This window comes from Macrobrachium rosenbergii, chromosome 26, assembly GCF_040412425.1.
Source record: "Macrobrachium rosenbergii isolate ZJJX-2024 chromosome 26, ASM4041242v1, whole genome shotgun sequence".
In the NCBI taxonomy this organism is placed as follows: domain Eukaryota; kingdom Metazoa; phylum Arthropoda; class Malacostraca; order Decapoda; family Palaemonidae; genus Macrobrachium; species Macrobrachium rosenbergii.
In genome coordinates, this window is record NC_089766.1 from 40,913,047 (window position 1) to 40,926,697 (window position 13,651).

The following is a 13,651-nucleotide window of genomic DNA, read 5'->3' on the forward strand; positions in this document are numbered from 1 at the left end:
GACTTGATCAACGCTTTCAAAAGGAGAGCAACGGTGTCTGAGAAAGCTCAAATTGCTTCTTGTGAAATATCGGAAATGAGAGCCGTAAAAATGAAGTCACATACTCTCGCTGAGTCTATTATTTTGGTCGCTTGTAAAAAGATGGTGGAGACTATTTCAGCAGACAATGTAGAGAAACAGATAAGTAAAATTCCATCACTGAATGATAGTGTTCTATCATTCTAACAATATTGAAGGAAATGTTTTCTGTAATAAACTTCAGGATTCATACTGTGCACTCCAAGTTGACGAACCAACCGACATAGCCAACAAAGCGCAGTTGCTTGCCTTTATTTGCTTTATTGATGGGGAAACTATAGTAAATCAGTATCTTTGGTGCAAAGAACTGCTTACCACTACTGCAGGTGAAGATATGCTTCATAATTTAAATCATTCTTTGAGAAATGGAACTTATCGTGGAAGTCGTGTGCCGGGGTTTGTTCTGATGAAGCTCCATTAATAACTGGTTCTATTGAAGGTCTTCCATGGTTTGTAAAGCAACACCATATCAACACTATAACAACTCAATGTTTCTTTCATAGAGGCCCCTGATGGCAAAAACACTTGGTAATAAATTGAGAGAAGCTTTTGATCAAGACCAAGTTGTTGAAATGGTAAAAGCTCGTAAATCTGAGCTTCTTTGTGAAAACATGGATTCACAACACACACGCTTACTTTTGCACACACAAGTTCGATGGCTATCAAGAGGTAAATTACTCCGAACTTCGTCAAGAACTGTTGGCATCTTTTGAGAAAGAAAATAAAAGTAAATTTTGTTAACTTTTGAAATGTAAGTTTTGGACTTCAAAAATGAGATATCTGATCGAAATGTTTCAACACCTGAATAGTCAGAACGTGTCCATGCAAAATGGAAATGAAAACCTTCTCTTATCTACCGACAAAATTCAAGCATTCCAGAAATAACCAGCAGTTTGGTAAAAGAAAAGCTAGTTTAGGCTGTTTGGAAATGTTTCCTTTGGTTCAAGAAGGCCATTCAGATAATTTAATTCCTTCAATAGGGGATCACTTAGCAATTCTGGAAGGTAATCTGAACCGAGCAATACGATTGGATTCTCAAACCTTTCTTTGACATTTCAACTGATAACGCTGGCTTTTCGTTAGCAGAAGATGAGCTGGCTACCATATCTACTGATCGTGGCTTCAAGATCAAGCAGGAGGAGGTGCCCATCTACCAGTTCTGGATTTCAAACAAAGAAGAATCTCCTTCAATAGCTAGGAAAGCTTTGACTGTTTTACTGCAGTTGTCCACGTCGTCTCTCTGTGAACAAAGATTTTCTCTACCAACATTAAATGTAAAATACGATCAAAAACTAAATCCATTGATGAAGAGATGAGAGTATGTTTATCACATATAAGGCCAAGATTCAGAAAATTGCGAAATCTCATCAAGCACGTTTCACATGCAGATACTTAAATGAAAAATATCTTAAAAATAAATGGTTATTTCAGGTACATCTTTATAATTTTCTTATTTTCAAATCTCATGACTAATTTTTCCATATTAAAATCAAAGATGCTCCCCCCAAAGTGTTGGTTTTTCGTAGATGCGCCCTCAGGTCAAAAGGTTTGAGAAACACTGCCTTGGCATATGACTGAAAGGACTTGGAAATAGCCAGGAATGTCTCTGACACGCGATTGAATGAGCGATGGTATTACATGGAAGCTATGGTACTACACAGACATCTTCTCTAATGAACTGCGGTTTATTCTGCAGGTAAACAGTCAAAGGATACATATTTATAATTGCATGCATGCATGCAAGCATATTATAAAGAAAGTGCTACTGAATATTGAAAGCAATGGCACGCAGCAGCAGTAATATACTCATGAAATCTTTCCCTGTCTCCCCTCGCATTCAGAACACTGACGTCATCACTGGCTGGGAAACCCATATTAACGATAGTCGCGGCTGTGGCCTCACGCTGCGTCCTCTTATTTTGATGAACTCTGACATGGATACAAGGGATACTTGTCCTTTTGTTCTCTCCTTAGTTACAAGGGTTTGTTGTGGGTGCTCTCTCTCTCTCTCTCTCTCTCTCTCTCTCTCTCTTCTCTCTCTCTCTCTCTTCCTCAAAGATAAAAAGCACGCTTGTATTTCTGTACGTTCTCTCTCTCTCTCTCTCTCTCTCTCTCTCTCTCTCTCAAACAACGCACTTCTTGAGCAGAGCTTTTAACCGTGATTATTATTCACTTATGTGAGTATGGAGACTATTTATCTGAAAATTAACTGTTTATATATATATATATATATATATATATATATATATATATATATATATATATATATATATATATATATATATATATATATATATATATACAGTATATATATATATATATATATATATATATATATATATATATATATATATATATATATGTATATATATATATGTGTGTGTGTGTGTGTGTGTGTGTGTGTGTGTGTGGGGTTGAAGGCAAACTTGTTTGGAATAATACACGGACCTTACAATTGCAAATTTAGCTACGAACTGCTTAGCCACACCGGATAATTACATACACACACACACACATATGTAAATTTACAATTGCAAAGACCGTGGATTGTTCCAAAGCTGTTGCCTTCAATCCTCCATACTGTAAATGATTATCATGATCTATTTGCTAGGCAAGAAAAGTGGAGTGGGAATACTAGCAGCTATGCCATAAATACTTGTTGAGAAACTAAGTGGTTGTATTCCTTTGGCGATACTCCCCTAAGAGAAAAATGCATGTTGCTTTTTGTAATATATATACATATATAGTATGTATATGTATATATATATATATATATATATATATATATATATATATATATATATATATATATATATATATATATATATATATATATATATATATATATATATATATATATATTATATATATATATATTATATATATATATATATATATATATATTATATATATATATATATATATATATATATATATATATATATTATATAATGTGAGAGTGTGTAGTACCATTAATTGGTCAGAAGCCGCCCCTCCCCACACCCCCACTCCCCACCGTCGCTTTACAACGCTGACATAATATCTCTGTTTCGTAGTTACTCGTGGACTGTGGATGATCCCTTTCCTTCCTAAGACCTTGACCTATTACAATACTCTTTGGTATTTCCTGGTTTTGTTTCTTTTGTAAACAACGGAGTTTAGCGCCAACTCTTCTTTTAGAAACGTTATCATCATAAATGAAGATATGTGAGCTTAAATTAAATGAAATTTAAATATTAACTATCACCAGGTGACTGACTCTCTCCCTCCTTTAAATGTCAGTTCATAATTTTGGACTGCTGTGTTTATTCACATGGCATTCAGTAATTATTAGCCTTGTTTCGTCTTCTTTTGATCGGCAGCGTTTTTCTTGCGTTTCTCTGCTTTTTTCTTGCATTTTACGATTGCACAAGTGTCGTTTGAAAAATAATCTCTGTGCATTGGAAATGCTCTCTCTCTCTCTCTCTCTCTCTCTCTCTCTCTCTCTCTCTCTCTTCTTGCAAATTGTATAGTATTTATTAATTTTAATTATTTTATGCTATAGTTATGCTATGCTTTATTATTTTATTATTTTGAAGTTACATTTGCCTACCTTTAGGAATTGAAGGGCTCATTAATGTATTATTCATTTGTTTGAGGGCTGATGCCTCGTTTCGGGGAGATATCCATTGTTCCTGTGTTGACCCAGGATTAATCATTTAATGGAATGGGTTAACCCAAGGCTGCTGACCAAAAACTATCATTGTTTCTTCCTCACCATCGCCTTAGGGTGACCGCAGATATGGCAGCACGTGAGTAAAGCGGTGTCACATTTTCTTGATTAATATTTTCATATTCTTTTTCTAACAATATTATTATCATAAAACTGCCCTCAGTTGTAATGAGATGTGTTTCTTAAATAAAGCCTTTTTTTTATTTTTAAGAATCTAAAGTGAGTCTTCATTTTGCATCGCTCTTTACCCCTCCCCCCCGACCCTCCTTTGACCAAGTACGCTGGGTAGACTATTAACATAAGTGATAAACATGAACTTTCTATTTCATGTACCCAAGGAACTACGAGAGTGCAGAGAAAAAAATTACACACGCAGAGAGAGAGAGAGAGAGAGAGAGAGAGAGAGAGAGAGCTTTTAAACTTTACGAGTTGACACAAAGGCATTCGTTGAACAGTGTGACGCGAGCCATGAAATTTAGACTGCGTATGAACAAGCACATTAAACGCCCACAATCGAGTTCTCTCGCCGCGTCCCTAGGGGTCCTAGGAGATGATATCCTTACCAGCTAGGACTTTGGTTGCAAACGAGTAGGCGCAGCGGCTGATTTATATAAAAGGACGCCCTCACCTCACTGGGAATTCAGAGAGAAGAAGAACGCTGTTCCAGCTAGTACTAAGCTAAACTCCTTGAGCCAAAGAGGTGAAGTGTTCAAGTATGACCGTTGCTACTTGTTTTCGTGTGCTTGCGACCATTCTTCTTCTTGCAATGGCTGGTCGCTGCTACTCGCAGCAAATGGATCATATTCAACTGAGCAGAATTGCAGACTCGATTGACAACCTCACTCGGGGAGTACAAGGTGAGGGAAAGAGCATCGGGGAATCTTGTGGAAGTTCAGTGAGCTGCTTCTTTCGGACTTGTGAATCTGTCAGTTGTTACATAATATATTCGTATTACACTTAAAAAAAATTGCAATATTCACGTGATTTCAGGATAGTCCTCAGGGATTACTAGTTAACGTGAAGGAAAGGGTTGTGAAATAATGATCTTCTGGCTGTCTCTTTCAGCGGTAATTGCTTATATATATATATATATATATATATATATATATATATATATATATATATATATATATATATATATATATATATATATATATATATATATATACATATATATATATATATATGTATGTATGTATATATATATATAGCCAACAGTCAAGCATAAATTCACAATCAGTAGATCCATAAGACAAATAAATATATATTGATTTATTTTTACAATCCTTGCATCATCATCTGATCTGCAATAAATTATAAAGATTATTAAAATAATATTATTTTACCCTGACAGTAAAAAATTTTATAAAGTCAATAAAATAAAATAAAATAAATAAATAAATATATTATAATTCATCAAGTTTGTGAAGGAATATATAATATATATATAATATAAATAGGATACAGAATATATCCCCAACCCAGACATATGTTAATTCAAATTCCCGGGCTTTAAATAGTATATATGTAATACTCAGGCAGGTAGTTAATAATAAAAGGATTTGAGATTTTGCACTGAGAAAGTGTTTTATAATTTACATTTTGCGAATGTACACCGTTTATATGCTAGAAATGTTCTGGATTGGATATAGAGAACCTGCCTAACTGGGTCTAAGTGGCTGTAACAGCCAGACTTGCAAAAATTCTTTTATGGAACCAACATAAAGATGACATCTTTATTGGGCATTCAAATTTATAGATAATGCTACCGTGTAAAATTCATTGTCACTTATAGGAGAAAAAATAAACTTTTTTTCTATTCATAGGAATTTAAATTTAATTTTAAAAACCTGGTTTCTCTTTCAATGATAAAATTTGTTAAAATTTATTTTTACATGAATCCAAAAAAGGAGAAATTTTTGGTCCTATACTTCAGGTAAGTTGCAAGATTTTACTGTCATCCAGCATTATTGCTATAAATTTAATGCCCAAGATGTCTGGAACCCCAAGTTGGTTCCAGTAAAATTACAGTTGCAAGTCCGCTATTACAGCCACTTAGGGGTGGTTATCGTACAGGTTGATCCCCGGATTCGAACACATGCTTATTCATGTAAAATCACCTGATTGATAAAACATCTTTTCGATTCTCATTTTACATCTCAAACTATTTGTAACTTTGATCATTCACTCTCGCACCGTTTTCCCAAAATATTGAATAGTAATCATACAATGCTGGTAATATCTTTATGACTCCAGTCATTGTCAAATAAGGGCATTTTACATTTACTGGCCATGCCGCTGCATGATTCTATGGTAGTTAAATTTCTCACAAACTTGACTGAATTTTAATATATTTATTTATTTATTTTATTTTATTTATTGACAATTATAAAAAGACGTTTACTGTCATGTTATAATAAATGAATATTTTAACTTTAGTTTTAACTGCTCTTTATAATTTATTGCAGACCACACTAATGATGTCAAAGGATTGATGAAAAACGTTTCCCCATAAAAAGAACTTTGAAGATGTTTTATGTCTTATGGATATCGTATATATATATATATATATATATATATATATATATATATATATATATATATATATATATATATATATATATATATATATGTATGTACATGAATTTAGGTAATTATGGCACAGGTAAAAATGTCACAAGCAAAAATAGAATAAATGGCATAAAAAATATACATATATATTTCGCCGTGTTTAGTTTAGCCCTCTGGGATCCCTGAGGGCTAATATACACCACGAAACACTGCATATGAATCAATATATTTTTTACCCTATTTCGAACCTATTTATTTTTCCCTGTGCCATTATTACTGTTCACCATATATATATATATATATATATATATATATATATATATATATATATATATATATATATATATATATATATATATATATATATATATACATATTATATATATACACATATATAATATATATAAATATATAAATACATATGTATATATAAATATATAAATACATATATATATATATATATATATATATATATATATATATATATATATATATATATATATATATATATATATATATATATATATATATATATATCATTAATAATAAATATTATACATTATATGTACTGGCTCCTCAAGATTATTGCTCAATGTTACCCGACCCATAGCTTAACAAAAAACCATTTTCCAACTATAATTTCCGTTTTATTTTCAGCACAAGCGGTTGCTTCGGAGAGAGTCGCCGCAGGAATCATGAAAATGTTCACCTTAATGGCCACAGGTGAGTAATCAACGCTTTGTTACCCAACGGTATAAATATATATATATATATATATATATATATATATATATATATATATATATATATATATATATATATATATATATATATATATATAAACCACCTTGAACATTTACGTGACAAGAGCATTCAACCCTGTTATGAAAGATCTTAATTTGACTTACAGATCATCTTGTCTGTGAAAAGGGTTGGTTCAAGCTGAGATCCTCCTGTTACTTCATCAGTGAAGACACTAGCACTTGGGAAGAGAGCCGTCAAAAGTGCATAGCCTTGAATTCTGACTTAGTCAAAATCACTCATGACGACGAGTACAACTTCCTCCGTGGTGAGTAACAGTAATCGTGAGTTTAAATATAAGGAAGCCACTACAATAGTGCCATCAAGTTTGCTTAATCAAACAGAGAAGTCACTGTTCTAAGCTCAAACAAACCTAGTCAAGGAATTTGCTCTTAAATGCATTTGATATTATTGAACAATAATACACTTTAATAGGAAGTTACTGGCATGTACCAGTAAGTCCTTAGGGGATTAAGCTAATATAAGGGCTAGTATTTCTTTTACTGGTACCAGCTGGTACCCCCAAAACAGTTGCGTTGTCTTGACGATCTATCTTTCAAGATGTGTTACAGAAGAGCAAAGCTAGATTACATATCATAAACTTTGAACAAGTTCACCTGTCATCTGTTTCCATAGAATTTCTAGACAGCTGATTTAACTGTTTTTTAAAAAATAGCCTATGAGACAAAGATGGAGAATGATACTTTCCCATTCAATCTAATCAGTTATTCTCTTTGCAGATCTTGCAAAAGGTCACAACACCTACGTAGGACTAAGTGACTTGCAAGAACAGGGAACCCTCAGATGGGTTGCAGATGGCACCATTCACCAAATCGTTGAATCATGGTAAGATCTGAAGTGGTTGCAATAGAGATTCCATACCTACATCAAAGCATTATGCTTCTGCAAGAAAACTGAGAGGAGAAAAGACCATTTGAGTTATATCATGGAATAGGGTAACAGATTCACTGGATCACACTTGGACTACTGAGAAATGATAATCAGAGTTAGACAGAGGATCATTTATCACTGTCCACAGTATCATGTAATGTACAGTATATTATAGGCAGTAGCCTAATGCATGAAATCCGCATCAGATGTAGGCCTAGTGTTCTGAACATTTGCTGAAGAATCAATCCATTAAAAGTTATTAAGCATTACTGATAAAAGAGACATCAAGGAGGTATTGGGCCTTCAGATAGGAGTCTTAATTTCCCCTAACTTACCCTCTTCGATTCAATGAACATGGTATAATTCCTACCCTCAGGATTAGGCACAAGCAGTGGAAGACAGTGGCAACAATTTTAGTAGCAGAACGCTTCTAGTGTTACCATTTGGAATGACGATGGAAGTGGTGTTTCTCAACAGTGATTATCTTACTCCTTCCAGGTGGGGTGAAGGCGAGCCCAACAATCCAGCAGAACACTGTGTCCATTACTATCATTCAAAAGACGATCGCTTCAATGATGCTAATTGTGGGAAGGAATTTAGGTAAGGAATTTATTATTATTATTTTTTTTTTTTTGTCTATCACAGTCATCCTATTCGACTGGGTGGTTTTTATAGTTTGGGGTTCTGGGTTGCATCCTGCCTCCATAGGAAACCACCACTTTTCTCACTATGTGTGCTGTTTCTAGTAGCACACTTTTCTGCATGAGTCCTGGAGCTACTTCGGTATCTAGTTTTTTTTTTCAGATTCCTTTTCAGGGATCTTGGGATCATGCCTAGTGTTCCTATGATTATAGGTACAATTTCCACTGGCATATTCCATATCACTGCAAGATCAATGAGTGATACGTTCTTCTGGATTTTGTCAGTCAACGTCACGTCTGGTCTATTGGCACGTATCACCCTGTCTGTTCTGATACCACAGTCCCAGAGGATCTTTCCCTGATCATTTTCTATCACTCTGTCAGGTTGGGGTTTGTACCACTTATTACTGCAAGCTAGCTAGTGTTTCTTGCACAGGCTCCAGTGGAGGGCTTTTGCTACTGAATCATGCCTCTTTTTGCACTGGTTCTGTGCAAGCACCGGACATTCACTTGCTATGTGGTTTATGGTCTCGTCTTTCATATTGCACTCCCTGCATATGGGTGAGACGTTATTTCCATCTATTGTTCTTTGGACATACCTGGTTCTTAGGGCCTGATCTTATGCCAGTGTTAGCATTCCTTCTATTTCCTTGTTGAGTTTCCCCCTCTGTAGCCATTGTCATGTTTCATTGCTGGCCAGTTCTTTTGTCAGTCTCATGTACTGTCCGTGCATTGGTTTGTTGTGTCATTCCTCTGTTCTGTTTTTCATTCTCCTGTATCTGTATGTTTCTGGGTCTTGGTCTACTTTTATCAGCCCTTCTTGCCAATCACTCCTTAGCCACTCATCTTCACAGGTTTTCAGATATTGCCCCAGTGCTTTGTTCTCGATGTTGAGACACTCCTCTATGCTTAGTAGCGCTCTTCCCCCTTCCTTTCGTATTATGTATAGTCCATCCTTTTGCTCTTGGGTGTAGTGCTTTGTGTATTGTCATGTGTTTTCTAGTTTTCTGGTCGATTCTGCAGAGTTCAGCCTTCATCCACTCCACTACTCCTGCGCTGTATCTGATTACTGGTACTGCCCATGTGTTTATGGCTTTCGTCATGTTTCCAGCGTTGAGTTTTGACTTGAGTATCGCCTTAAGTCTCTGAATATATTCTTTCCTGATCTTGTCCTTGATCTCTTGGTATTTTATATCCTCTCCTTCTATTATTCCCATGTATTTGTATCCTGTCTCATCTATGTGTTTGATGCTATTCCCGTCTGGTAACTTTATCCCTTCAGTCCTTGTTACTTTTCCTTTTTGTATGTTGACCAAGGTGCATTTTTCTATTCCAAACTCCATCCTGACGTCCCCAGATACAATCCTTACAGTCTGGATTAGGGTATCTATTTCCTTGATGCTCTTACCATACAGCTTGATGTTGTCCATGAACATCAGATGGTTAATTCTGTTGCCTTCTTTCTTGAGTTGGTACCCAGCATCCATCATCTGCAGTACTTTTGTTATGGTAATCATGGCTACTACGAAGATTAGTGGGGACAGTGAGTCATCTTGAAAGATCCCTCTCCTGATGTTAACCTCTGCTAGTCTTATCTTAGAGCTTGTAAGTACTGTATTCCAGTTGTGCATTGTATTTTTAAGGAAGCTGATGGTGTTTTCCTCTGCCCCATATATTTTCAGGCATCCTATTAGCCATGTGTGCGGTATTATGTCGAAGGCTTTCTTGTAGTCAATCCATGCCATACTTAGGTTGGTTCCTCTTCTCTTAGTGTTCTTCATTACCATTTTTACTATTAGGAGCTGGTCTTTTTGCCCCTACACTTCCTTCTGCAGCCTTTCTGTTGGCGGGGGATGGTGTTTGTATCCTCTAGGTAGTTGTATAGCCTTTCACTGATGATATCTGTAACTTCCACATTATTGGTAGGCAGGTGATAGGCCTGTAGTTACTTGCTATATTTCCCTTGTTCTTGTCTTTCTGTATTAAGGATGTTCTCCCTGTGGTCATCCATTTGGGCGCACGGTGGTTTGTGATACAATGCTGGAGTTGTTCTGCTATTCGTGGGTGTAGGGCCTTGAAGTTTTTGAGCCAGTATGCATGGACTTCATCGGGACCTGGGGCTTTCCAGCAGGGCATTTTCTTTAGTTGGTGTCTGACTGTGTCTGTCGTTATCTGGGTGAATCTTTGTTTTATTCTCCCCATTTCTTCTGCCTTGATTTCCTGGAGCCATGTTGCATGTTTGTTGTGTGATACCGGATTGCTCCATATGTTTTCCCACAGTCTCTGACTTGGTTCAGCTTTAGGAATTTCCTGGTGGTTGTCTTCCCCTCTTAGTTGGCTGTATAGTCTTTTCTGGTTGGTTCCGAAGAGTTTGTTCTGTTGGTATCCTTTATTCCTGTTCATGTACCATTGGATTTTATGTACTTTGGCTTTGTGCCTCTGTTTTATATCTTCTGTTGTGTTGTTTAGTCCCTTCTCCTGTACTCTGTATTTCTCATTCAGTTCCTCTCTTGTTTTCTTGCTTCTTAACCTCTTTTCTGCCATCTCTTTCAGTTTACTTAAGTCAGATCTCATCGCTATGATTTGTTTTTCCAGGCGCCTTTTCCAAGGTGGTTGCTGTTTTGGTTTCTGTTGGGTTGGTTGTGATGGTGGTGTTGGTGTTTGTATCCCCATGAGTTCTACTACTAGTCTTGCTCCTGCAGATGCCAGGTTATTTGTTTCTATGATACTGGTGGTGTGGATTAGTCTCATTATTTCAGTAACTTCACTTGTTTATTCCCTTAGTTTCTTTGTGTTGTAGGCTTTCATGGAGGGGATCTTTGTTCTTTCTGTATCTGGCTTCGTCCATTGTCTGATCTTGTCCACCCATTCAGACCTCTCTGTTACATCTTTGGTGCTTCCTCGTGTCTCGTTGTTTGATAGCTCATCTTCCTGTCTTTTTCTGTGTCGTCATCTCTTAGTTCGTCTTCTTGTCCTTCGTTGCTGGGTGTTATTATTATTATTATTATTATTATTATTATTATTATTATTATTATTATTGCAGTAGATGAAACCTATTCACATGGAACAAGCACACAGCTTCCAAAGAACGTTGGTTTCAACCTCCCACTGCAGATCCCACACTGCAGCAGTAAGTGATTGTGATCATGAAACCATCTGTAAATAGCTGGAGATTTAAGTGACAAGAGTTAGAAACTAACAAAAAGTACAGTACCTGCCTATGCTGTGAATGCACTCCATGACTACTTTCTTAAGATTACTGTATAATGCTCTGAAAATACATTTTCCTTTTGCTCTATGAAGCTGAATCGTCTTCAACAGAGTCAAGAGTTTAGGACTCAACCAAGGTTTTCCAACTCAAAATAATTATTTCCTCGAGAAGAAGAATTATAAAAATATTACCTTATTCTACCAACAGGTACATCTGCGAGAAACCTGCCCAACTGGGTTGGAACTTTGCTTCAGTGCTAGATGAAGAAACTCCCGCAGACAAGTGAAATGGAAGATGGATCAGGCGTAAGAGCAGATTTCCTTCCAAGTGTCTACGTAAAGTAAAATTGCCTGTTGTTATGTTTTTATTGCCTTTGTTATGTGCTTGTATTTCTTATGCTGTATTCTGTTGAACAACCCCATAGTTCATGTTTACATTTCTTTAATTAACCGTCAATAAATAGAACTGCAACATTTAGGTTTACTTACAAACTGAAATACTGTATCTGTTTTAGAAATGGGTCTTTTTGGCTACAAGTCACCCTCCACAGTAATTATTATGTGGAACTTGATTATAAAGCTATCCGGGTGACCATTTGTTAGGAGAACTGAAGTGCTTTGTGAACTACGTTTCTTTCAGAGTTGTGTCTCTGTGATGTCTTACTTTCTCTCCAGGTGAGCACAATCTCAGTCATCTAGGAAACCAGGTCTGTAATTTCAATAAACATGGTTGATCTAGTTTGAAAGGGGGTGGAATCTCTCATGAGAGGAGTTTTTTTTTTGTAAAGTAGTCTAATTCCCTGAATTACACCTCAAATAATGGAAGTGTGCTGACAGACACTATTCTTTGGGGACTAGTCATATAAATCTTTAAACACACATTTTGTCTCTGTGTCATTTAGGAAACGATACCTTCAACAACTGTACTTAGGTTCCAATTCCCTTTCACTTTGACAGGGAATGCCTCTTTCAATTAGACAAACAAACTTCAGCCTGTATCCCACAGGCAGCCTGCAACCAATTCTGGGTTCATTTCTTGTTTGGAACATTTTCCTTTATCGTAGGAAGATGTGTGCATGCTGCAATGCATAAGTTACCCAAGCAAATTCTGCAACGAAACATTCCTGCTGTGAAATTGGGACAGAAGACTGTTTTGAGATTCACTACGAGAACACTTAAGGAATACCTTTGATAATAGAGAATAGGCAGAGCCTGATATAGAGCAACTTTGGAGAGGTGAAGGACGACTCGAAAGTATTTCAGTGTTGCAGAAACTCAGAATAATTTTCCTGGAAATTTGTCTGAAAAAAATCACTTGTCTTTGTGAGACATTACTGTGTGTACAACATCTCATGTCACTGCTTTCCAATATATCCACACTTCAAGCCTCGGGCTAAACGTAAAAATTACATATAATGTTGTATTTCGAAATTTGGAGTCCCATACTGTATATGTAAAAGGACATGATTTAAAATTCACGTCTCAAAAGACAAGATCTCCATTTGCAGCTTTGTTGTTCATGAGTTATTTATAATTCAAACACCCCCGTAGGGTGGAGTGCCGTCAGTGCACCTCAGTGGTTCAGTGTAGGCATTACTTAAGGTTCTTTGCAGCTTCCCTTCGGACCCTAGATCAACCCCTTTTATTTTATTCCCTTTGCTGTACCTCCGCTCAGATTCTCTTCCATCTTACTTTCCACCCTCTCCTAACAATTGATTCATAGTGCAACTGCGAGGTTATCCTCTTG

General features: G+C 36.0%; 1 protein-coding gene across 1 annotated transcript; it reads left to right on the top strand.

Annotated features, from left to right (window-relative positions):
* The first annotated feature begins 4,383 nt into the window (after window positions 1–4,383).
* Window positions 4,384–12,376, top strand: LOC136853135 (perlucin-like protein). The gene is made up of 6 exons (XM_067128434.1): window positions 4,384–4,647; window positions 7,019–7,084; window positions 7,272–7,430; window positions 7,903–8,008; window positions 8,552–8,653; window positions 12,113–12,376. Exons 1-6 carry the CDS (start codon window positions 4,506–4,508, stop codon window positions 12,189–12,191), a joined length of 654 nt encoding a protein of 217 aa, XP_066984535.1. The 5' UTR covers window positions 4,384–4,505; the 3' UTR covers window positions 12,192–12,376.
* The last annotated feature ends 1,275 nt before the right edge of the window (window positions 12,377–13,651 follow it).

Coding starts and splice junctions, on each gene's coding strand:
- LOC136853135 (XM_067128434.1), top strand. CDS start 4,506: ATGACCGTTGCTACTTGTTTTCGTGTGCTTGCGACCATTCTTCTTCTT. Junction 7,431..7,902: donor CGAGTACAACTTCCTCCGTG/GTGAGTAACAGT, acceptor TTCTCTTTGCAG/ATCTTGCAAAAGGTCACAAC. Junction 8,654..12,112: donor AATTGTGGGAAGGAATTTAG/GTAAGGAATTTA, acceptor TTCTACCAACAG/GTACATCTGCGAGAAACCTG.